At 35.4% G+C, this 25,065-nt stretch overlaps 1 protein-coding gene across 1 annotated transcript in view; it reads right to left on the bottom strand.

The window, feature by feature from the left end:
* GPHN (gephyrin) overlaps positions 1–25,065 on the bottom strand; it is a 76,420-nt gene that overhangs the window by 45,758 nt on the left and 5,597 nt on the right. The window contains exons 3-6 of the mRNA XM_039388964.1: positions 22,534–22,575; positions 10,069–10,131; positions 7,661–7,730; positions 4,234–4,371 (exon numbers count right to left, since the gene is read on the bottom strand). Of these exons, the coding sequence (XP_039244898.1) occupies positions 4,234–4,327 (94 nt within the window). The 5' untranslated portion in view covers positions 4,328–4,371; positions 7,661–7,730; positions 10,069–10,131; positions 22,534–22,575. The remainder of the gene's footprint in view (positions 1–4,233; positions 4,372–7,660; positions 7,731–10,068; positions 10,132–22,533; positions 22,576–25,065) is intronic.

Raw genomic sequence — 25,065 nt, 5'->3', positions numbered from 1 at the left:
TGTCAAGATTATTTATGTAAATTTACAGTGTTATAGTTCTAAATATTTTAATAGCTGTTTCAAACAGACCCTTTTCCTTCACTTAGTGACTATGACTGATAAGTTGTAATTTGGCTCAGCTTCCCTGTAGAGATTGATATGAATTATTTCACCCTCAGTCAAGTGGCTGGTACTTTTATGGCACCAGCAAGAGCCTTTTTTTAGTGTAATGTGGAACAGAACGGAAAATATGTAACTTACCCGTTCATACAATGTAAGCATAAAAAAGCATATTTGTTACATGTGTGATTAGATGGATTGGAAAGGGGTATACGGGTCAGAACTACTGAGATCGGCTTGATTCCGGTATGTCTAACTAGAAGAAGGGAAACTCAGCTCATAAGAGAGGCCACTGTTCCTACAGTGCACAGGAAGGCAATATCCAGCTGAAAGTATGAAGGAATGAGAGGATGCATGAATATTTCAACCAGGAGAATTTGCATGGATATGTGTTTTAGAGATTATGGTCTTTGAGACACGCCAAAAAAGAGACATGCATGAAGTATGTTTCTTATTTTACAGACAGGGAAGTCAATGTGGTTCTGGATTCCTTGGGAAGGCAGAAGGCTTAACACTGCACACTAAATGGACAGGTTTTGTTAAAAAGTGTACCTACTCGATTTGAAAGTGTTCAGCTCCAGTGAAGTGCTATTATAATGAAGATTTTATGTATTAACACAAAGTGATTTAGCTAGCAATTAATTATCATAACTATAACATCATTGTGTTCACATCCATATGTATTAACTTTCAGCCTGAATTTAATACTCACGCTGCATTTCTGAAATAAGTATTGCCATGAAAATGCTGATAAAACCTGTTAAAGCAACTAAAAAAGCACCTTTGTGATGGACATTAATTCACCTGTGCATTACGGCGTATCACTGCCTGTGATACACAATATACAAGTTATTAAAAGCTCACAAAAGCTCGTACACTTACACTGAATAAAAGAATGCGGAAAGAGACATTTAAAATAAAGCACAGAAAAGGCAGCTATCAAAGGCCTAGTAAAAACACCCTTTGTTCCAAGATGCACGAAATCTCATACAAAAGTGATGCTTCTAATTTTAGCAGGCATGTTGTGTCTTCCTTTTGCTTCTTGTCTGCATGCAAAATCACACCAATTAGAGCAAAGTTGAACAGTATGTTCTTGGCAGAATGCCAAGAAAGGAATAAATGGCCAGCCAGTAATGGGAATGAATTTTATTACAGGGAGAAAAATGTTAGAATTACTTGGTGAAGCAGCCTCAGGCATTTAAAAATGAAGCAAGTCAGCAACTTGGACAATCTGAAGTACCTCTGTACCCTCTTTTACTTAAGCAACTATTCTAAAAATACAGTTTGACCTTATTTTGATTAATTGTAATTCAAAAAGATGTTCTGAATTATTTTAATGTCATCAAACTACCCCTTGTGATGCCCACAGCTTTTAACACAAAATGGAGAACTACATTAAACTCACTTTCCAAATGTGGCTATTTGCTAAAGCTTAGGTGATGGCACTGGTACAGTTCTGCAAAGAACTTTGGTTTCTCAGGGTATTGATACTGGGGCACAGCAAATAGACAGATCTTGTACTAAAGGTGATGGATTTTGTGAATACTGCCCTGGTAGCACTTCACTGTGATATGAAAAGTCAATGCTATCAAAAAAATCAGCTAGGCTCTTGGACTAGACCTGCTCTGTTCTCAGGCTTAAGCTTATGCTTAAGCTCAAAAAGTGTAGATTGCTTCTGCATTGCACTTTTATTATCAATTGAACTTAAATGTATCTTCTTAGTTTCAGAAGAATAATCATAATCATGTTGTCTAAAGGCTTATATGTGTACAGAGCTATGCTCAGGTAACTAAATTTAGTTGAAATAAAAGGCTAATTGGGGGCTTCATACCAGATATCAATGATAGCAGATGGGAAATATGCTTCAGATGCCTTTGGTTTATGGCAGTTCTGTAAAATGTTTTAGGACTGTCCATTTTTTATTTTAATATGAAAGAGGTTAAATGATCTATTGAGTCACTGAGCAATTTACCAGTGTGAAAGTCATGTTTAAAAGATAACTTTACTTATCCTCCCCCTCATGTTAGGAGAGAATAGATAGATTTGAGAGACTGCAGCATACTTTGACTTAATCAAGAATAAAATCAGGACTTTACTGACTATTTGTACAGAATAACATTTGGCAGCTTTATTTATAAGGATGAATGCTATACACTATGTTTAGTAATGTAACTGAATCAGGTTAAATTAATTCGGCAATTTGCAATCCTAGAACTTTATACACTTCACTTTTCTTACAGAGAGATTGTGCTCCTAAAAGATAGTTTTGAGGAGTTCAGTGTTAATTCAAGACACAAAAACACACAGAAAACAAACACAGCACAACAGTGCTTTTCTGAGTACAGTTTAAGACCTCCAGGACTACATTTTTATTATTTTCCAAAATTAGAGGTATATGAACTGAAAAATAAATGAATCCATAACTAAATGAAAAACTCAATCTTAACTCATTGCATTCTTCAAAATTAACATCAACCATACGTGTGTGTGCACACATGCACACATGCACACATACACACACACACACATATGTGCCTATACAAAACAATCCTATATACTTTTCTGTATAACATTATGGTGATCACTTAAGAACTTCTGAAAATGAGTTTTCATCTTGAGATTTTTATCCATAGATTAAGGGAACTGAATTTGCAGTATCACAGACACAGATATATCCACTAGGATGTCTCCTATAGGCTAAATCCTGAAATTTCATATGATATACTTGAAAATCTTACAGTGCCAAAAAAAGTGTATACTTCTTGAAAAATAAATTGTGAGATACAATTTTGCACTACACTGCAAAAATATGAAGGAATATGTCTTTGTTAATATCTTCATTATTGGTACACTTATGTGAACATGAAATCAGACTCTGTCTCTGAAGCTAACAGGTGTGATAATACAGTCTGCTAAATCAGTATGTCAATATGAAGACATCTTGAAAGTTTGTGGCAGCACAAAGATTTGGTGAAGAGTATGAAAACTTTGAACTTTCAAGCCAGAAGACAGAACATTCCATTCAGAAATCATGTGGACCCCTCTGCTATCTGCAGTCCACCAATGTCCTAAACCGTTTACCTCTTGAGGCTCATAGTTCCACTATCTCTTTGCTCACTACCTTACCTTTGGACAATCTGGAAGAATCCCTGGAGGAGGTTTCCTCTCCCCTACCTACTTTCGTTTTACTTGTCAGCATGCTTCCAGTCACGGTTTTGCGCCAAGAACATTCTCCCAGATAATGGCTAGGCTTGGTGTAAGGGATAGCAGAAGCAAGGGAAGCACCTAATAGGCATTAGGAACACCCTGTTTCAGGAGGGAGGATAGTTTAGCTGAATAAACATGAGAGGTGCCCTGCTAATTCCTTTTAAGGCCAGAAAATGGCTTCACCTATCCCTACTTACTTATGAGTATAGGCACAGTCACAAAGTCTGATATTTTGCCTGCTGTTTGGTGTCTTTGTTTATTATAAAGACTGTATAAATCAAAACCAGTTACCCTTTAATTACAAAGTTTTGATAAATCAAACATTAAAAGGAAGTAAGAAAATGATCAAATGTAGTGGTAGAATAGAAAAGGAATTGTCATGTTTATGAGAAGAAGGGGAAAATTCTGGAATGTGTAGTAGGCTAAGTAGAAACTGGAAAAACAGACTGAGACGAACTGTTAAAGATACAGACATGGAAAAAAGTGACCTGGAATCAATAATCACTTTCCTTTGATCATTAATCAGATTGGAAAGGGGCTCAGTGAGAATCTCCCATAGTAAAAGAACAGAGTAAGCCAATCACCGTACAACTTGGAGCTACTTGGCATGTACAAAAGTCCAGTCTTAACCACTGAGGCAAATTATGGTTGAGTATAATATGTTTGCTGCATATAACACAAACCAGAAGAAAATTCATTTACACATTTTATTAGAGTTCCATTACAGACTCCTTCAGGGAGGAAAACTGAGGTCAGTTGACATTCTCCTTACTTTGAAAGGAGATTTCCTATATTATTGGCATTTTCTAAAGCAGCTTCTCCTGGAGAAAGTACTGTTTCATATACCTCACAAAATTAGTAAAAGAGAAAGTTGTCAAATATGGAAATAATCACCCTAATCCTCACAAAATATCCAACTTAAAATACCTCTGTAATTGATGATTTCTGTTCCAAGCACTGGGGTCATCTCCAGAACTGTGATGAAGGCCTTGTCCATAGATGTCAATGGGAATGGAGACATGCGGTGTCTTCTTGCTACCTTGGTAATGTCAACAGCACTGTGACCTGCAATGAGAAAGAACCAAGTTTATGTATGCTACAATGTGCAGATTCACATAGTGATGTTAATTTAAACCACTTTACTGAAACTAATCTGGCACTTTGGAGTAAATTTAGTTAGTTATCATCATTGAGCATTCATGTCAGACACTGGGAAAGCACTGTATTCAAGTAGAATCAACAGAGATTTAAAACGAACTGCAATTTACAGTTGAAAAAGTTCACGGAAGTGTATATCCTTATTTATAATGAAAAACATACCAGAAGTCTTGATGAGCACAAATCCAAAACAGAAACCCTTCAAGATGATTCAGTATTTTACATTGAGGATGATAATCTGAGGCTAATTCAGTTCTATGAACTATGAACTCAGGACGATTCACTCCATTCTGTTCTCCACAAATACATCTCAATATGCTCTGTGCCATGCACAGATAAAACATAAGAATGGACATTGTGCCAGTCTGTAATCCAAGAGTGAGATGGGAGTCAAAAGGTTTGAAAGGAGGATAGAGAGAGCACAATGAAATCATTGGGCAGTCAGCACAGTAGACAGTGTTTCCAGCTAGCGGGCATCCTACCTATTGTCAAGATTTTGTAGTCACCATAGCAAAGTATTGTTTAAATGTATAATTTGAGTGAAGGTAGCAGGACAACTTCATGGAAGCTTACTTTTCCCAACTATGAGGGACAGGCAGGGAGAAAATATCACAAAAATTGTTTGAAAATGAAGCCAGCAGCATGTTTGATTTCATGATACTTACTGAGAGAGTAAACAAGGAGACAACAAGCTTTGAAGGATTTTGGAAGTGAAGATAAGCAAGAAGAGAACTATTGCACGACTACATAAACTAGAGTAACACATACAAACCAAAAGATTAAGACAATTACAGTTGCAGAATATCTTGAAAGGATTTACCTAGAATAAGAAGGTATTTTTGAGAGCCAAAGTGGATGATGTTCTATATGTAATATGTAATGATATTCCTAAAGCAACATAAATTATAATAAGAAAGCATTAACAAATAATAGGAACTAATTGTTAATGACATGATTTTGCTTTGCAGTAGCTACCTAAATATCCCATTTGCTGCTGCACATGCCTACAAATTCTGGAAAAAAGTAGATTATTGCTTTAAGTGTAGTCTTCTAATAAAAAATAACTAAAAAATAGTAAAACAATCACACAATATAAGTTCTTCCTTCAGAAGAGAAGGTTTCCTAATTAATCTGTATATCTGATACTTCTTTCAGCACTAACACATGCTTGCCTTTTGATGTGGTAAATTGTTCATTGATTACTTTTTGCTGTCAACACAGTAACTATCTTTCAGAGGAAGAAGTAGAGACAAGGAAAACTGCCCACCCAATTTTCCTAAGAAAGATTCTAGAAGAAACTATTTGAACAATCTCTGTATGTATTTGGAAGATACATGACCATAAAACCACGCCCTGTGAATTTGTCAATCACAAATAATTTTTAGTTAACTAAATTCCTATCATCTTTAAGATTGCAGTTGGCATTCTGTGGAAGACAGAAACAGCCAATGAGGTATATTCTAACTATATTAAGACTTTACACACTCTTACACCTCACTTTTTCATTTGCAAACTAGGGGAAGTGATCCAAATTTAACTATTGTAAGATAAAAGTGTAACGAATGGAAAAAACTGCACTCCTGGTTCTAACAACAGGGATCTTCCTAGCAAGCTTGCATTTCCAATTATTATTCCTGTATTTTGTTAGCAACCTCATTAAAAAGGAAAAGGAAAGGGAAGTATTCATCATATATAGTCAAACTTCCCATACCCTTCTCTGTATAGAAAAAGAAACCCTGCTTAGCAGCACTGTAAATCCTGCAGGTCCAGCAGATTCCACACATTTTCCTAACGTTTTCTTGTAAGTTGGGAAAAATGAAAGAAGATGCTAGGAAAAAATATGTGTGGCAGCGAACAACCTTGATGCTGCAGCCATTAGATGCTTTTGTGTTCTAGTGCTACCTAAAATTCACTGTAAGCTACTTCAGAGACTATTATTTTACTTCTTTAACCCTTAAAAAGTGAATGAATTCAGAGGTTTTTGAATGCTTTGAATGGTGCCCAGAGTACTACCTTCAGATTCGCAAGTCTGTCCCTAATACATTGTCATTCGCTTAAGCCAAAGGTTCTGTTAAAATCTGAGAAATCTCAGAGAAATCTCTGACAAATCTGTCTTCTTCAACATAGATAAAATTTCCTAATCTCTGACACCTTTGTTCCAACACCAAAAGTAAGCCCCATTATAACTGCAAGAGAGGCCAAGAAAATAAAGCATCTCTAGGTTTAATGCTAGCATGAATAACCTTAATGAAGAAAGGAAGAAAGATGCAGGTGTAACTACTAAACCTTCTCTCTCCCTATTTCTTCCTATCACACATTTAAACAGATCCAAGAGACAAACAAATAATGATTTTTTAAATTCTAAAATTACTAAATGGTACTTTTTACTTACAAGTAAGTGACATTAAACAACTCCTCATACTTTCCCAAGTTATCTTTCACTAATGTGAAATGTCAGATGGCTCTAAAAATAACTACTTACAGCAAGCTGCATTTTGTATGACAAAATAATCCTCTAGCTTAGAAGCGGCTAAGTCAATTGGTTGCATAAGGTAGAAAATTCCTGACATCCTTCTCTTTTATCACCAAAACAACTTCCTATTGCTGTCATTACACATATATGTATACACACACATACACACACGCACACACGCACACACACACACATACGTATATGGTGGATCAAATTTTACACTACAATAATTCCCATAAAACAAAGGAAAAGAATTATGCAAATTAAAGAACGCATCATTTGGATAAATCTGAATTCTTAATCTTTGCATTTTTTTGTTTGGTTTGATGTAATCCAACATTCAAATTAATGCTCATGAAAATAAAAATCATTATAGTCAATCTGAGAACTTCCATTTTCATTGTCTTTAAGTATTGATTCTTGTCCATAAAACCTGGACACACATGATCATTTACAACAATACATCACCACAAACAACACAGACCTCCATGTAATTAGAAAAACAACTTGGAAGAATAAATTAAAAGATGTCTCTCCATCAATACATGAACAATGGGAGCTGTTTACACTTTTATCTTAGGACTGAACTTCACTGTCTTAAGTTATTAAATTTCATCTGGAAACCCACTTATGTCCCAACCATATACTTCTGATCTGATTATCATTTGCTGTCTCCTGAGCAGTCTTAGTTTCTCAATAGAGCTATGAAGTTTCAGTACGTACTTGCTCTGAGGATGTTCTCCTTGCTGCTGCACCTAGACTGGACCTGCAGAGAGAGCACGGATTCTATGAGCTACAGAAGTTAACAAGAATGCAAAATACAGAGATAAAATGGGCAAGCTCCTGGGATCTAAGACAGAGGCTATACATATTTTCAGCAACATTCTTACATATTTTGCATGAGATAAGTATATTTATGCAGAACAGTAGTAGCTGATGGTCAGAATCTGATACAAGCAATTTGATTCCATACCCTTCTCATAAGAAACAACATGGCCTCAGGACAGTAATAGGGAAAAATCAAAGAACAGAGTGTTTGAAGTCATATGTTAAGCTCCAGTTTTCAACAAAAAATCCACATTTTCTTATACAGTTGTAATTACAGTAGCTCTGAATCTAGGTCCTATGATTAGACAGAACACTAACACAGCTAACATATATTATCATGACTTGATTTAACAATCTATTGTTGATATATATTCAGGTACTATAGAAAGAGTTTAAAGTATTCAATATTCAATTTCAATTGTGTTGATTCTGAAAATGTTTAATAAGAATTCTTCACAATTGGATAAGCAACTCACAATTGTATAAACAGCTCCTGGCTGGAGCCAGATAAATTTACTCAGTTGTTCCTGTTTGGTTAAAAGAAACGCTATGTTCAGTATAAATTTTACAGTGCAATTCTAGTTTAAAAAGTAACTGTGTGAGAATGGCAAATGGTTTCTCAATAAATTCCTTGATGATTAGCTGCCACTGTGCTATTCCAGATAGTCTGATTTCAGGGAAATTTGACAATTCATATTGGTCTAATACTGTAGTAAAACTGGACATTTAAAGTTCCATCTGTTTACCAGGAAGATTTAAAAAAGAATTGTTTTTTTGAAGAGTATCAGCACTGCAAACACAAGACAGTATAAATTTTATCTATACTGAGGCATCAGCTCTTGTTAATTCTTCTCAGGGTGGGAAGGATAGCACAACATATAATAACTCTGAAGCTGCAAGATTTTGGACGAACTACTGGCAGGCCAGCTGACTGAACTGGCAGCACTTGAATAATAAACATTTTGCATGGACAAAACCCCAGCTAAAGTGAACTTCACAAGAAAACAAACCTCTGAGATAGTAAGAATGGAATCCTTCTCTTTTTTACTTTACTGACAAAGGTATTTTAAATTTCAGTGAGAGTATTAATAAAGTAAAACCGTGTACATGTGGTGAAAGAAGTGGAATAGCACAGGTGATGCTGAGGGTGTAATTTCCCAGCAGAACATTTGTCTCTGCTGAAAGAGCAAAGGAGTGAATCCAGATTATCTTTCAGACCTCACTTGGAATTTGCACTTACAGAAAAATTGCCTAGAAAGTGAATATGTATGATCTAACAACTGATGAAGAATGGTACACGCTTAACCCCCTAAAAGCTGTCTTCAGAAAGGAACAACCATGAAAGGTTGAAACCAACTGTGCCCCAGCTTCTAAACCTCTTTCTTCTGTTCCACAGCAGCTTGCCCCAAATGTATATTCACATAAAAAAATTGGATTCTACAGCGCAACACAGTCTACTTATTGTAATGGAATAACTTATGGAAAGTAATGTTGCAACTTAGAGTGGGTTATGGTGTCCTTCCCTGAAAAAAACTCTTGTTTAACAAAAACAAACAGAAAAACCCCAAGCCCTCCCCTCTTCCCACCAAAAATACTATACAAGAAAACTGCAAACAAAATATTAATGATGTCCAAATTTGGCCCAGAGTTGTTTTACCAGATTTTAAAGGCATAATATGAACTCTCTCTGGAAGAAGTAAATATTTACCTATAATTTACCAAAGAACAATTCTGGACCAAAAAGATGGTATAATGGTAGGAAAGAAAGCACAAAAAAAAGAGAAGCACAGATTAAGAGAGAGAGGAAGAGAGAGAAATAGAGAAGCAGGATGGACGTGGCAAGGCAGAAGATGGTGTGTGCAAAAGGAGACATGGGTCTATGTGTGTAAGACTACTGTTTAAAATGGAAGAGGCTCTCTTATTTCTCACTGAAAAACATATGAAAAGAGAAAATGAGGAAGGGGCCTGCTGCAAAATAACCAAGCAATTCAGCAAACTGTGGAATGAAACTCAGTGAGATAACACAGTCCTAAAGAAAAAGGCAAAAAAACCAAAAAATACAAAACACAAACATTTGAAACAATCTACTAAAACAAACTAAGTAAAATATGTGATCCAAAGGACACAGATAAAAGCTACTAGAGAAGGAGGAAAAATGTTAGCAGACAAAGACAGTGCTAAAGAAGTAAAATGGAAGTCAAGAGAGAGTCTTCAACAAAGTGGAGGAACAGAAGGAGCCCAAACCCATAGCGCAAAGCAATGTTTGCGAATGGAAAACAGCTCCTTTGAGCAGTAATAGTTACTCTCGAGTTGTAGCCTCTATTCCTCCTGAGTTCATCTTTAAGCCCTTCCAACCTATAGTGGAGCTAGTGTATGGACAAAAACAAGAGATTTATAATGAACAGAGCAGCTGAGATTTGCAGATCAAATCTTCTAATATAAAAAACGTGTTGACAAAGTTTTGCTCTACAATGTCCAAATGACAATGGCAACAAAAGACAGCTGGCTTCACATACAGCCTCTTACAGGTCATTTTTTTAATTCTGTGCACACAGAGGACTTTATATTTACTTTTTGATTTCTTACACCCAGCCTACAGTTTCCACATTATCACTCACCTGATGGGCAACATATGCAGTATGAGAAATAATTTGCTTCCCACAAATTTTAAAAGCAGCTGTGGAAGAGGAATCCATGATAATAAAATAAAAGGCTTGATCAGCTAGACTTGATCGTTTCCCAACCTATGCTCACAGCTGCAGAATACAAACCATGTTTTAACATAACTGACATCAAAATTAGTCATTACATAATACTTCTGTTTAATATGAGTTGCACATTCTTATCCTAAATGTTATTTTTAATCAAAACTCCAGTAAAATGATTTTGAATAAAACCCACCAGTTTCCTAACACATACAGTTTTAGCAGCAATGGAGCTTTGTATAAATGGGGTTATGTGCTTTAATAAGTGCCTTTTATCATATTCATTATTTGTATGTTTTACTACTTTGCTATTTGTGACATTTACAAAAAATCTGTATTCTTTTCACAGCTACTGTTAAGTGAAGAATCCATATTATATTACATATAGTACCATGACTAACTGGGGAGAGTTATCAGTAGTAGTATTTACTATAATTCTTCTCATTCACAGGCAGTTACAGAAATAACAACCTATGGCTGTCTTTCCTTTCACAGGGAAAGTATAGATTTATTGTTTGTCCACTCTACAGTCTCTTTGCTCACAATCTATCTTGGCAGAAGATACACTGGGCTACCAGCCAGAACCATTTTCCTGCGTAGTTCAGACAGAATGTAACCAAACCCAAAGCATTCAGTTCACATTACTCTGTTTTTTAAGCAAACTGGATTTATGTTCTTGAAGATAAAACTTCATCATGCGGAATGCAGAGTAAGCTTTCTCCCATAGGCTGAAGTAATAAACAGAATGTGAAATAAAGTACTCAAAAATAAATTAAGGGAATGGTAAAACAAAGAGTTCTGCTGACAGCTTCTATCTATCAGTCATGATTGATCTGAAAAACGAAGTCAATGACTATACTAAATTGGATTCATTTAAATTTACGTGATATGTTTTGCTGCAAATAAAAATCTGTCCACAAAAAAATTTTTTACAAGTAAAATAGAAAAAGACACAAAGAAAATTTCATGCTACAAGTGAAAAATTAATGTGAAAAAAATGAAAAAAGAGAACTGAGAAACCCTTTAACACTTTACTGTTAGGAATTGTTAGAGAAATTACTTACCTTTTTAAAGTCATAACAAGATTAGCACAGAGTATTAAGTCAGCTCTTCATTATGGGAGGTACAATTAAAAGCCATTGGTTATAATAAAACAAATTGCTACACGAAGATGAAGATTTTCCAGCCCAATATGAAAAGCTAACTCTTATGGGAGTACATTTCAACTCAATATTACAACATGAAGAACGTTTCGGAACAAAGACATCAAAACATGATTTATCACCAACAGAAAGAGCCCGTTTCTCAGGAACACAGAGCCTGTAGGAGGTTGACCCATAACCTTTAGCATTTATGGGAAAGCACATTGCTCCACTTTGAGGAAAGCATGCAGAATGTGGAACCACCAGCAGAAACCCAAATCTACACAGAGGACTCAGGTACAGCAAAGGGAATGAGTTCGCCAAGCTGTAATGAAGGAAGCAGGGAATGCAAAGCACAGCAGTCGCTAACAATTTAAGAACTATATTCCTCTCAGTGTCTCACGAACACCAGGCAGGCCTGTTTATGAGGTATTGCACCTACTACACTTACTGCTGGTGAGAATGTGCATAACTCATACAACCTTTCCTTGAAACTTCAGCAGCTTTATGAAGACTTATTCTCTATGATGTGGGAAAGTATGCTGCTGCTGTTTTTTTCTCTGCATGTGCTTTATTACTAATTACATAAGCTGAGTTCTGTACAATATACAGTGGCACATGCCACCATGAATGGTCTCTGAAATATTTGCCTGCTTTAAATAGATTTCAAATCACATGTGATCTGATTTATAGCTGTAGGGTTTGCACAGTATCTTCTGTCTAAAATACCTTTTATCCTCTAACAGTGCAACATACATTATTCAGTGTCTTTAAATAAACACATAAGAGAAAACTAAACCATGAACCAATAGATCAAACTGGCTATAAAACAATACTTTAAAAATTGATTTTGGTCTGTTATTCTAACTAGGACCAAATAAAAAAATGCAATGAAATACATTGGTTGGTTTAATTGAAAGAATGTTTTAAATCTAATCTGAAGAACAGAGAGAACTGATTTAAAAGAATTAATAGGGAATATATTAATGAAGTTATTAAAAAAACATTCACAGGAATGGCTTGGGTTGGAAGGGACCTTAAAGATGATCCAGTTGCAGAAAAAAAAAAAAAAGTATCTGGAATTGCGTACTTCAGAAAATGTTCAGTACGGTATATAAGGATTAAATAAGCCTATTACAACATGCCATCTTCCTATTTCAGAAATGCATTCTTATTGAAACAGCACTTTTACACTGAGCTCATGAACACATGAGGTCTTAAGAGAATATTTTATGGCCATCTGAATTAGGACTAAAGTCAGTTCAATACAACAGAATAAATTTTTCTTGTTATACTGAGACCACCTCTGAAAGGGAAAGAAAAGTGAGCACAAGGAATTTGATAGCACCAGACATTACTCATTAACATAATTTTTAAAACAAACAGCAGTGATGGTGGAATTCACCTCACCAAAATTTAAATACGACTAATGTAGTATTCCACACAGGGAATCACTCATTTGGAGTCAGCTCTTTTGGGAAGAAAAAAGTAAAAAATCATTTGAAGCCAAAATCATTTTAGGAGCAGATTTTTACCACTTCATCATTGTTATGTTTATTAAGTGTTACTGGACACCGAACAAAAGTAATTTTCAAATTTTGAATATGTCGTTACGTCTTCATCCATATATTACTGAGTTCTCTTTTCTGAGTTTTTCTCTAGTCACCCGCACTTTACATACAGATTTTTTAAATTTTGATAATTGTTTCCCAGTAGACTATGAACGCATATATGGAGTTTTATGGTCAGATTATGATTAATCCTAACTACTGTTCAAACAGGATGATGGAAGTGATTGAGGAATACACTGCAGAAACATGAGGCCTTAATTGATTCCTTTTACAGGAGCAATATAAAAGAAAGATATTATTCAATATTTGGAACAATATGGAATGAAATGGCAAAGGGCAGTTTTCTGGGATTAGTCATCTCTCAATGGAAACTGACTTTGTCCTGGAGAGGCAAAATCAAAACATTTATTACTAGAAGAGGATCCAAATAAAATCTTACACACCAACTAAAATCACAAGCTGAACACCTCACTGAATGAGAAAACAGGAAGATCTATGATACACACAGCGAAAAAAGGAGACAAAATAGCAAACCGCTGGTCAGTAAGCTAATGGGAAAGCAAACTGGCTCCTACAAACTGATAGTATAGGCTTAATAGTGGAGAATAAAAAGAGGTAAAGAGGGATTTATTTTCTTCAGAGTAATTTTAATGAAATGTTTACATTTATATGAGAAAAAAAATGAGCTGAATTTTGTGTTCCTCAGAGCGTGGGACAGCATACAGACATGCCATATGAATAACACTGGAAAGACGGCACATTTCTGTGATATTTTAGGGGCTATTCACAGCTTATTCAATATCATAGTCTTTTTGTTCAGAGAAGCTGCATTAATTAAAATACTCAAATATGAAGAGGTCATGCACCTTGTATAAGCTAAAGCCTATATTAAATCAAGCCATAAGCTTGACTTAATTTTTGCCAAATTTGTGCACAAACTCCAACTGGTGCTATGAAAATTCAAGTGGGATTTGTAAGACACAAGAAATCTCTAGGAACACTGCACTCAGAAAAATCAGAAGTTCTGCTCCTTGCATTATTAGGTATGAATAAGATCTTTTATTTGTTTGAATGAAAATCTTCAGCATTCCCCAAATGCCTCAGAAATATTCTCCAGTTTGAGAAGTAGATAGTGTAAATAAAGGCAAAGAGAATAAGTTGTATTTCCTAAGAGATACAAGGGAAAGAATTCCCGTTGTCCTTGTTGTTTGCCATAGAAAGGGTTTGACTGACAAACCGTTTAGCCTTAAAAGTATGCATTAGATGCCTGACTTATAGTCCATCTGGCCAGCATTAAGATTTTTTAAACTTTTTTAAAAAGACTTTTTTGTCCATTCCATATTAACCAGCCTTTTAAGCTACTGTCAATCAAATGTCAATCAGATACATAAGAGATGGATAGAAATTCTTGTCTTCAAGCACACCATAAATTACTCTCTAACCCTTCATATACACTAATAAGGTTGACATTTTAAAAAGCTTCATTTGTATTACAAGTATTTTGCTTTTCAATGAAATTTCAACTAGTTTCACATTTGTATTTCTTCACCCAGCAACAGCCGATTTCAATGAAGCATTAAAACAATGAAATATCCATACTACTGCAAAAAAATGGAAACTTGAATTGCATGACCCTCTAAATAAAATTTTAAAATAAATTCTTCATTCAAATACAGTCAAGGAAAATTGGCAAGTTTAAGTGAAACAGCTTTTAGGACAGATCAATGTCATGTGTGCAACTCTTAATTTTACTTTGACAGGTAAGTATTGTGATTTCATCACAATCATTTTCAGCAGGGCTTCTCATAAGACAAGATAAGGCTATTTCATTTTAATCTCCCTGCTCACAGAGTAATTTCATGTTTTACTTACTAAATGTTATCCAAACCATCTTGTATATGGGGAATAATTTAGTTCTTTACAGATTCCTCTGCTGTGCTTGGTTCTACAACATGAAAGGAATTTATTTTTACAAAATCTTTGTGAAGCAGAGGCATGACTTGATTTTACAAACGGGAAACTGAGACCCAGAGACATCTAGACTAAATTTAACTTGACATGCCTACAAGACAATCCAGTTGGATTACAGATATTTGATCATCAGTTGCCATTTATTTCAACTACATTTGGAGTGCTCAGCATAGAATTATAGAATTGTTTGCATTGGAAGAGACCTTAAAGATCATCTAGTTCCAACCTCCCTGCCATGGGCAGAGAGCCTTCCACTAGACTATGCTGCTCAAGCACTATCCAGCCTGGCCGTGAATACTTCCAGGGATGGGGAGCCCACAACTTCTCTGGGCAACCTGTTTCAGTGCCTGACCACCCTCACAGTAGTTTCTTCCTAACATCTAATCTAAACCTACCCTCTTTCAGCTTAAAGCCATTCACCCTTATCCTATTACTACTAGCCCACGTAAAATGTTCCTCTCTAGCCTTCCTGTAGCCCCCTTTAGGTACTGGAAGGCTGCAGTGAGGTCTCCTTGGAGCCTCCTCCAGGCTGAACAACCCCAACCCTCTCAGCCTGTCTTCACAGGAGAGGTGCTCCGGGCCTCTGATCATCTCATGGTCCTCCTCTGGATTCTCTCCAGCAGGTCCATGTCCTTCCTGTGCTCAGGACTCCAGACCAGGCCACAGTACTCCAGGTGGGGTCTCACTAGAGCAGAGGAGAGGGACAGAATCTTCTCCCTTGACCTGCTGTCCACACTGCTTTTGATGCAGCTCAGGACACATTTGGCTTTCTGGGCTGTGAGCGCACATTGCTGGCTGCGGTGTGACATGAACATTATATAATTTATAACTCAAAAATGACACACAGAAAATGAGTACCCCTGAAAATGGTGCAAGACATTTTTCCAGCATGAAAAGTGAAGTCAGCACTAATAAGGAGAGAAAATGTGATATAAGCTTCCTTGGTACCCATTCAGGCCTTCCTGCTACAGCACTGCGCTTTCTGTTCCAGCACCATTCAACCCAGCTGGAAAACACAATTCCCTCCTGGGAAACAAAATTCAGTTCTCTTAATATCTAGTCATTGTCAATATCTGAATAAACGTTGATGGGGAAGAGGCAAGAGGCCAGTTTGGAAACCTTAGCATTACTGTTTTTGCTCGTATCTGCTCCTAGGCCTGCGGGCCTCCATCCCTTTAATGCAAGGTCTGTGGAGTGAAAACCATCTCTCCACTGATGTTTGAAGGAGTCTGACTCAAACTTGTAACTGCTAACAAAGTCTACAACCAATATTTCATGCTTACAGTCTTATCTTCCAGGAAGTTGACCAGACAGGTAACATTACTTGCATTTCTGTGTGAAAGGATTATGAACACACACAAACAGGAACAAAAACATCAAAAGACTCTGTGGCTTCAAAAGCCACCAATCAAGTGAACAGTTCACCTTCAGGCCCAAAAAGCCAATAAAAGGCCATCACTCAATTTCTTACATTTTTAAATCATCTTTAAAGTTAATTTTCACCTTTTTCTGCTGGTGTTTACTAGCAGTTTTGGTTGGAGATTTTTATAGTTATTCTAAAGCAAATAGCTGGACTACTTTTTAAACTATATGAGCAGGAACAAAACATGTTTCCCCATGTGGTACGATCATAATTTCTGCACTAGCATAACTCCAAAGTAGTTATTTTAGTTAAGCTTAATATTTTTATTTGAGTTGGGAGCACCAAATTTGAAAGGCTTCAAGTACAAGAGCTAATACTAGTAAACACAGGGAACAATAATCTTATATATGGTGTATATTATAGTCACTGATGTATACAATATTCAGCCAAAATCTCAGACTTTCAAAAATGAATAAAGCTCTTTTAAGTTAAGCTTCAAACAAGTGTACAGGTGTACTTGAAGCCCTTCAAATTTGATGCTCCTAGCTCAAGTAAAAATATTGAGCTTAACTAAAATAAAGAAGTTGTTTCCATGTTACAAAATTACATTTAAAAACTGGAAAAAAAGGAAGATAACATAGGGAGCACTGATGGGAACCCACTGACATTTGAGCTATGCATTACTGATACTGACACTGCTGTGTATATCTGATTTCCATGTATTAAAACAGACACTGCGCACTAGAGATACATGTAAATTAGATCACATGTATGGCATTTCATATCAGTGATTACTTCAAAAGCCATAACAGTAGTGTAATAAAAGCTTTGCTCTACTTTGATTCATTGCTATTTCAGAATCTAGACTAATTTTTCCACAGATTCTATTACTGAAGCTGACTGAAGAGTTAGATTGCTTTGGGAGCTGAACCTAGTGTTATTAATTGTTATTACTAGTGTAATAGAATGCAAAATAATGTCTGGCTTTTCAAACAAGCTGATTTAAGTAGTAAACAAGTAAATTCTAAACACTATATGCTGGTGAACAGCTTAATACTGGATTTTAAAAGAAAACAGTGGTTGTCTAGAAAAGAAATCTCACAGTTATATCTAATCAAATCAATTTTATTGCCATACAGTCAAAAAAATGGTACAGCACAAGAAAATGGAAAAAACTCCTCTGCTTAAATGGATGTGTCTTTAGTGAAATAATGACAAGACTGACTTTGGAAAATGCGAAGGAGTCTAAGCTATAATCAGTCAAAAGGAAAATGACATTCATAGCTCTCTAGTTTGATCTAATTTGTTTCATAAAGGACTGCACATCTCTAGCAGGGTGAAATGTCTCCCTGTTTTGTGGTACAAGAAGCAAGGGGAAGAATTTATTAAAAACTGAAACATAAAGATTTGTCTTGAAACAAAAAGTAAGGAACTTTAAAGTTCCAAATGGGGAAGGATGGAAATTATTTCTGAATTACTTGGGTTTCAGAATATAGAAATGTATATTACATTATCTGGAAAATAGTTGTGATTTTATCATTCAACTTCTTATTAACATTTTGTAAGGTATACTATATAAAATAGTTTAACCTAGAGCACTTAAAAATCTTCATGTGGTCTCCGAATGGTCTTCTGAAGTCAACTACCTGCTGCAGGAAACAGTATTGACTCTTGTTTTCTGAATACTGCTACTTAATTCCCTGTACTGGTTACCCTGTATAATTAGGTAAGACAACACAGGTCTCTGTTGTTTTATTAACAATGCTAAGTATACAACCAAATCGATAAGTATGCAGCCAATATATATTCCAAAACTATTTTTATGGAAATAATTATATTTTGTGGGAGAGAAAAGTAATATTTTGCAGATCTTTCACAATAAAAGGCATCATGTTCTAACCTCTCAATGAGGCTAAATAAAACATATGACAAGCTACAGACCTGAATGTCTTCCTCTTTGAAAAACTTAATTTGTTTAGAAATTAGGAATAGCACTGCAGTAAACATTTTGTTGCCACTGTCCTTCCAACAAGCAGATCAACAGGTTTCCTTCATTACGCTTTTAGCCAAACACAGAGCGCATGCAAAAGCCAGAGGACAGGGAGAGAGAGGGAGACAGAGGGGGAAAGAAACTGATGTTGGTAACAGAAAGTCTGGGACACAAATGAGAATAAAAAATGGGGCCATTGCATAACACTACCTAAGTGTAATTTTATACATTAGGACGCTACGGACCTTCATTGGACAATCTATTCAATTTACATTGTGTGTGACATTTTTAAGATACAAGCTGATGTCAGAGTACTTCTAAAAATGTAAGTGAAGCCAATTTGATGGAATAATTTCTTAAGTGAACTACTGCTAATTAAAAATAAATTACTATGTTTTGTGACAACTGGTTAATAAGTAAATTACAGATATATTATACATATACTATACTTCACAACTGCTAAGTCATTATTAGTTCTAATTAATAATTTTAGTCTTAGACAATCATTTAAGCAGCCCTGCTAACATTCACAAAAATTACAGGCATTAAGCTAACTGGTTTTCATCAAGGGTGAAAACCTTTATTGCATGCCGTGAAATTTAAAGATAATATGAACATATATTTTATCATTATAGCACTTTAGAGTATTAAAGCTTTACTTCTCTTGTCAAAAGGAAATCACTGCTTAAAGAAACTCACTTCGATTTCACTGAATTGAACCAAAGACAACATCTGATTCTAGACAAGTGGAATTGCTAAGGTGCTGACTGAAGACAAATAGGTATATAATACTACTATCCTATAATGCCTGGAGCTCAACAAACTAGGAAAACCCTTCTGTACCTAAAAGCAAGCATAAGTTTCTAAAATCTTTCTGCCCATTCCTCTCAAGTAGGCATCAGTTGACCACATCTACCGTTTCATCCATGCAACTGGTGACAATAAAAACGAACAGGTGAAAAGCTTTTTCTAGCTTTGGACTCAGATGCAAAATAGCCTCTACAAGAACATTTTCTATGAAAAAACATAGACAGCAAAATCTGCCTTAAATTCTTCACAATGCAGAATATGCAGGTACCGTTTCTCTTCTGCTGGAAGATCTTCTACTTCTTTAATCAAAGACCTCCTATGTGACAGCAAATCCTCGATAGTACACTCACTTTCCTTTTTGGCAATCTGAGCTGTACCAGTGCCAATTAATCCAATTCCAGAGCTTTTCTTAACAATGAAAATTGCGAGGAAATTTTTTATGATGAATCTAATACATCTATTTCCTAAAAACAGAATTCAGAAACCATTTATATGAGGTTCTCCCTTTTATCTTTCGTTGTACCTTTGTCAGAAGGAACATTCAGCTGAATTCCCACAGCACTGATTCCATTTCTCTCGTCACTGTGTTCCTGATATCATCTGAAGGTCCAAAGCTATTTGGTGATGACTTGGGCAAAGAAAAGTAAGAACCTCCAAACCTGGTGCTTTAAGAATTAGCTTAAGAAAAATATTTTCTTGGAATAAGAGCCACAGAAATAGGTGTGGACATAAGAAACAACCTTGAGATCCTATAAAAAATGTGGTCCTTTTTTCCCTCCTGCATATGAGACATTATACAATACAATATTACTCATTTTCTTCCCCTGATCAAAACTGCTGGCAGGCTTTCGGACTTGATTTAACAATACTTCAGTTTGGGAGATTTCCTATCATGTCATTTAGAGGCCAAGATGTTGTTTACTCATAGCAACCTTTCCCATTTTCCAAAATAATAGCAGATGACATTGAGCATTGCTTGATATGGATCCTGACATTAAGTTGTATTTCCAAATGAAGAGTCTCTCACAAAGATAGAAGTGAGACTACAAATCCTTTACAGACCCCAGAGAACCTCCAATCCCTTCCTGCCTCTTCAAATAGCTACAACTGCTACAGAGACCTTAAATTCCAATTTATTTGTTCCTTTGGATCTGTCACTGGCTCGAATGGTCTATTCAAAAATATACAGGGTGCTACCCTGCCACCAGAGAATAATGTATCTGTATTTTTTTTACACCTTCAGTTTGCAGTTTAAAACAGGACTGTTTAGGTCTTGCACTGTGTGTTCCATGAGCATGAAATTCTGATTTATGATTAGCTAGAAACTGCATCAGAAGATGCCTGCATTTTAGATAGGAAGACCTTGCCCTTGGACAGAGTATAAAGGATGAATTGCTTTCACAGTCTTGCAGTGGCATCTTGAAACTTCAGCTAGCAGAGTCTTTTCTACAAATTGCAAATAAGTGATAGCTTCGGAGAAGGCAAAAAAGTTTTTGGAATCTGATCAAGCAGGAGACCCATACATGTTGACTAGTCACCAGCTGCAATACCTTGGTATGTATTTCTTTCAAAGACAGTGATCCCTCCATAAAGTGGAGGGAAGGACAAATGACTGAAGTTGCAGGCAAAGCATGAAGAGTCCAGTTTCCCTGTAAGTGACTTATTGATTCATAATCTCTAAGAGCATGTTCACCATTTTTGCTGATGGTGATCCACTGCTTTTTCTTAATTTCATACAGATATTCCGAAGAACGGAGTGAGGATGGCTTCTGTCTTGCATCTGTAAGCACTAAACTTAATTTCTTGCCCCTGTATTAGCTCAGAAAAAAGTGTCTTTGTATGCACATGAATATAGTATAATTTATTTATTCTGTATTGGTGTTTTGATGATAATGATAAAAACAATGAGGCTTTCATACAATACAGTAATGAGTTACAATAAACTGCAGAATACGTATCAGGTGCTTTTAAGAACAAATACTTGATTGTTTTTAGAATTACTTGTCTTCTGGCGCAGCCAGACAATAACTATTGATCCATTACAGAAAAATTGGTAAGCATCTTTCTTCTTAAGAACAGTTCTATTATATCTTTTGCCTATTCATACACTGAAACTAGGAAAAAACCTTCTATTACTAAGGATAAGGAAGTGCTAGAAATGATTGCTTGAGAAGTTGAAGATTTTGAGAACAAATTACACATCAGCAAGGTACTGGTTACACACAGATCTTTCTGTTTAGGGACAAACTGATCGAGTAGGTGAGCTCTTTATGCTTGCATTTTGTATAATTTTCATGAATTCAGATCAGGTCTAGAACTTGGCCCACAGTGTGAGATAGAGCGAACTGTTAACTTTTTAGAAGATCTTGCCAACTTTAAGGGATTATTTTAAAATACAGAATAAATAACTATATCTGCTCAAGACTGATTCAGTATAGCAGAAAACCTCAAGTCCATCTTTTTTATACTCTTCCATTTATCAATTATAATAATATGCTGAAGCCTAATCTTTACATAGCAGGTAATGGTGTTAATTTGACAGTATTTTATAAACTCTGTTGCTATTCCATGATATTGTGAATTCTAGTTTATCTTAACATACTTCTTTTTCCTCCCATTCTAATTACAGGTGAAAGTATTTTTATTTTCAAGTCCTGTTAAGATGGTACCATACCTCATTGTAGAAGATGATCATGAAGCTGATACAGAAGTATTTAAAATGGTTTATGCATTTTGGCAGGCCGTGACCCAAGCCAGAGCTTTGTGAATTAATAATGAACTTCAGATATAATGAACACAGCTTTATCTAGACAGGTAATTAGTAATTATAACTTGATGGCCATCTTTACAGAGTCTTTTCAGTTTCACTATCTGAAAAGAGGTCAGACTAACTGGTGCAGCATTTGGCATTTTCTTATTTTTATTTTAATGTAAGAGATAACTAAGAATGCTTTATCATACAGTTTCAGCTCATGTGCTATGTAGCAGATGCCTAGCTAGACCATACATCATGGTGGCCCCAGACTGGTACAGTGATTTTAAAACCACGCTGAACATGGTTGCAGATTGATCATGCAAAATCTGCCCCCCAAGCTGATTTTTCCCCACTTGTGCACAGTGCAATGCAAAAAAAAAAAAAGAATAAGAGTAAATGAAATCAAAAAAGTGTGATGGGTGAGCAGGTCGACTGTGTGAGAGAACACGTGCAAAGTATACCTCAGAAACACTATAGGTGGATGAGCACGAAGGGAGTCGAGCCTGGTTGTGCAGTGGGGAAAAGAAAACATTGTTAAAAAAGAAATGGTGGCACAGTAAGGGTCTCAGAAAGTTTTCTGTATAGGTGGTTCCAGCACTGAGATAGTAACAGGGGGTTCATAAAGTTTCCATGACCAGCTGTTTCATAGACTCCAAATTTATGCCTTTTAAGGTGGAAGCTTCTTGAAAAAAAAAAGTGTTGTATTTGAAAAATAATTAAAACTAATGATGAATCTGAAGACAACTATCAATCCTTCCTCCTCTAAATAACTGACAACACTATCCTTAGGACAATAAGGTATTCCAGGATGAAACTTTACTAATCTCTTTCATTTAAAACTATTAGTTTTATTCTAACTCTGCAAAGGCTATAATGTGAAAACCCATTAGAGGTCCTGTATATCTTTATGTGTTGACATACTCAGAACCAGCATTTTAACAGTGGAGGTTCTTCTTCAATCTCTCTGCCCCAAAAACCAGAATAACTTGCAAAGTTCAATGACTAGTGGACAAATATAGGTTGGTAGAAAACTGCAGATTATGCCTCTACGCAACATAAAGTCTGTGATTCTTGAGGGACTCTGTCCACTGTCAGAAGCTTGCAGTTAATTGGTAACACTAGTTTTACTGATTGCTTAAGACACATTTTGTTTATATGGGATAGCCAATACTCTAAACTATTAATCACGCAGACTTAAATCAAGTATTAAAAAAGGACTCTCCAGTAGTTTAGAGGAAAATCCTTTCTTTGGGTGAGAATATTTCATGTTTCACTGTCTGTGAAGAATGAGTAAAAGCAGCCTAATAAGTGAAAATTAAAAAGACACGGTTCTTATAAATGCACTAAAAATCTCCTCTTGATTTTTTTTCTGGGGGGAAATATTAATTATGAGAAGCCTTAGCAAAACTTCCTTAGACTTAAAAAACTGTACAGCAATTTAGATAAATTTGTGGTAAAGATGAATACAGCAAGAATTTCCACATAAGTTATTAGTGACCACTTGCTGACTTAGGTATATAATGGACTGAGTAGAGAACATGGTATTCATAAGAAGTCTTTGAAGAATATTCTTCAGTCTCAAATGTGTATTCCATATTTTTTCATTGAAATATAAAATATCACTTCTACAGTCACATTGGTCTGTGTTAAATTATGTCTCCATTATATGTTTCTATACAATAGATTTTTCCTCCTTGAAAAGTTTTTAATACTATGAAAATATTTTTGTTCCTTTCTTGCATTGTGTATTTCATTTGCTCTTCCAGATAACACTACCAAGAAAATCTGAATCACTTCACATCATCTTAAATATTCACATCCTCAGCACGTTCTTCAACTGATGAAATGTTTTTTTATGTTGAGATGATTTGCAGAAGGATTAAGACAAAACCAGAAAATTCCTTCAGAGAAATAGCAAGAGCAAATCTCACAGTTTTAAGAAATCAATTATTATTCTTAAACAGTTTATTTTATAATTAAAGAAAAAAAAAGAGAGATCCTCTTCTGACAGAGCAAAAACTGTTCCTAGAAACACTGCTTTTGAAATCTTTCTAAGAAAGACAGGTGTGCTTTTGCTCAGAACAGGGGTGCGGCTATTCACCCAAGACTTTTGGATGAGTTTCTAATTAAGATTCTCATAAATAATGTCCAGCCATTGTTCCCATGGTTTGTCTTCCAACAGCATGGAAAAAAAACATTAGCTTGGGCTTTGCAGGTGAGAATCCAAAGTATGCAGTAATAGCAAGAAGCATCACAGCATCAGTTTTTAAAGTCTGAGCAACTAGATTAACAAAAACAATGGTGAGGAAGTTTGGAACCATACTCCATAAAGATCTCACTCTGTCTACTCCTCACACCAATTCACAAGGGGTATGGTAGACACTTGTGTACTTTAATCTTCTCTTAGAGAACTACTACAAGTAGAATACTATTACTTTCCTTGTCAAAGTATCCTGTAATCTAATTATCCATATTTTCATTAATAATGAAACCATTTAACTTCATTTTTATTCCAATTAGAATTTAATAACTGCAAGTAATTTTATATTTTCTTTTTCATAGTTCTAATTCTATAGAAGCAATGATAATATTCCCTTCAGCAAGATACCAGTATATTTTATTTCTTCCTATGCTAAAAAACACACACACACAATTTCCCTTAATCTCCTAATCTTACTTCAAAATTAATTTTTTTTTATGTATAGTCTCTCAATGTACTTATTTAATTTTCTCATAATGATTAAATCAAAGATATACTGAAGTGTTCTAGTCTCAAAATGACCTAATGTTCTTGAGGAAAGGATTATGCTCACAGCACACTCCTGCCATGGGGATTGTTGTGTGTTTTATCTTCAACTGGATCACACAATGTGACTGTTTAATCTGCTGCACACTTAAAATTTCCTGATCATTTCTATATGTTGATTTCTTGCTAACTAGTTTCCATTTTTAGCATCTGCCCAATTCCAGGATTTTGTAAGCTTCTGTGCTAT

The sequence above is a fragment of the Pipra filicauda genome, unplaced genomic scaffold (genome assembly GCF_003945595.2).
Source record: "Pipra filicauda isolate LSUMZ 115617 unplaced genomic scaffold, ASM394559v2 scaffold6_size6359152_pilon, whole genome shotgun sequence".
Classification (NCBI taxonomy): Eukaryota; Metazoa; Chordata; class Aves; order Passeriformes; family Pipridae; genus Pipra; species Pipra filicauda.
The sequence above is the reverse complement of the archived record's forward strand: the minus strand, read 5'-3'. Positions and strand labels throughout refer to the sequence as shown.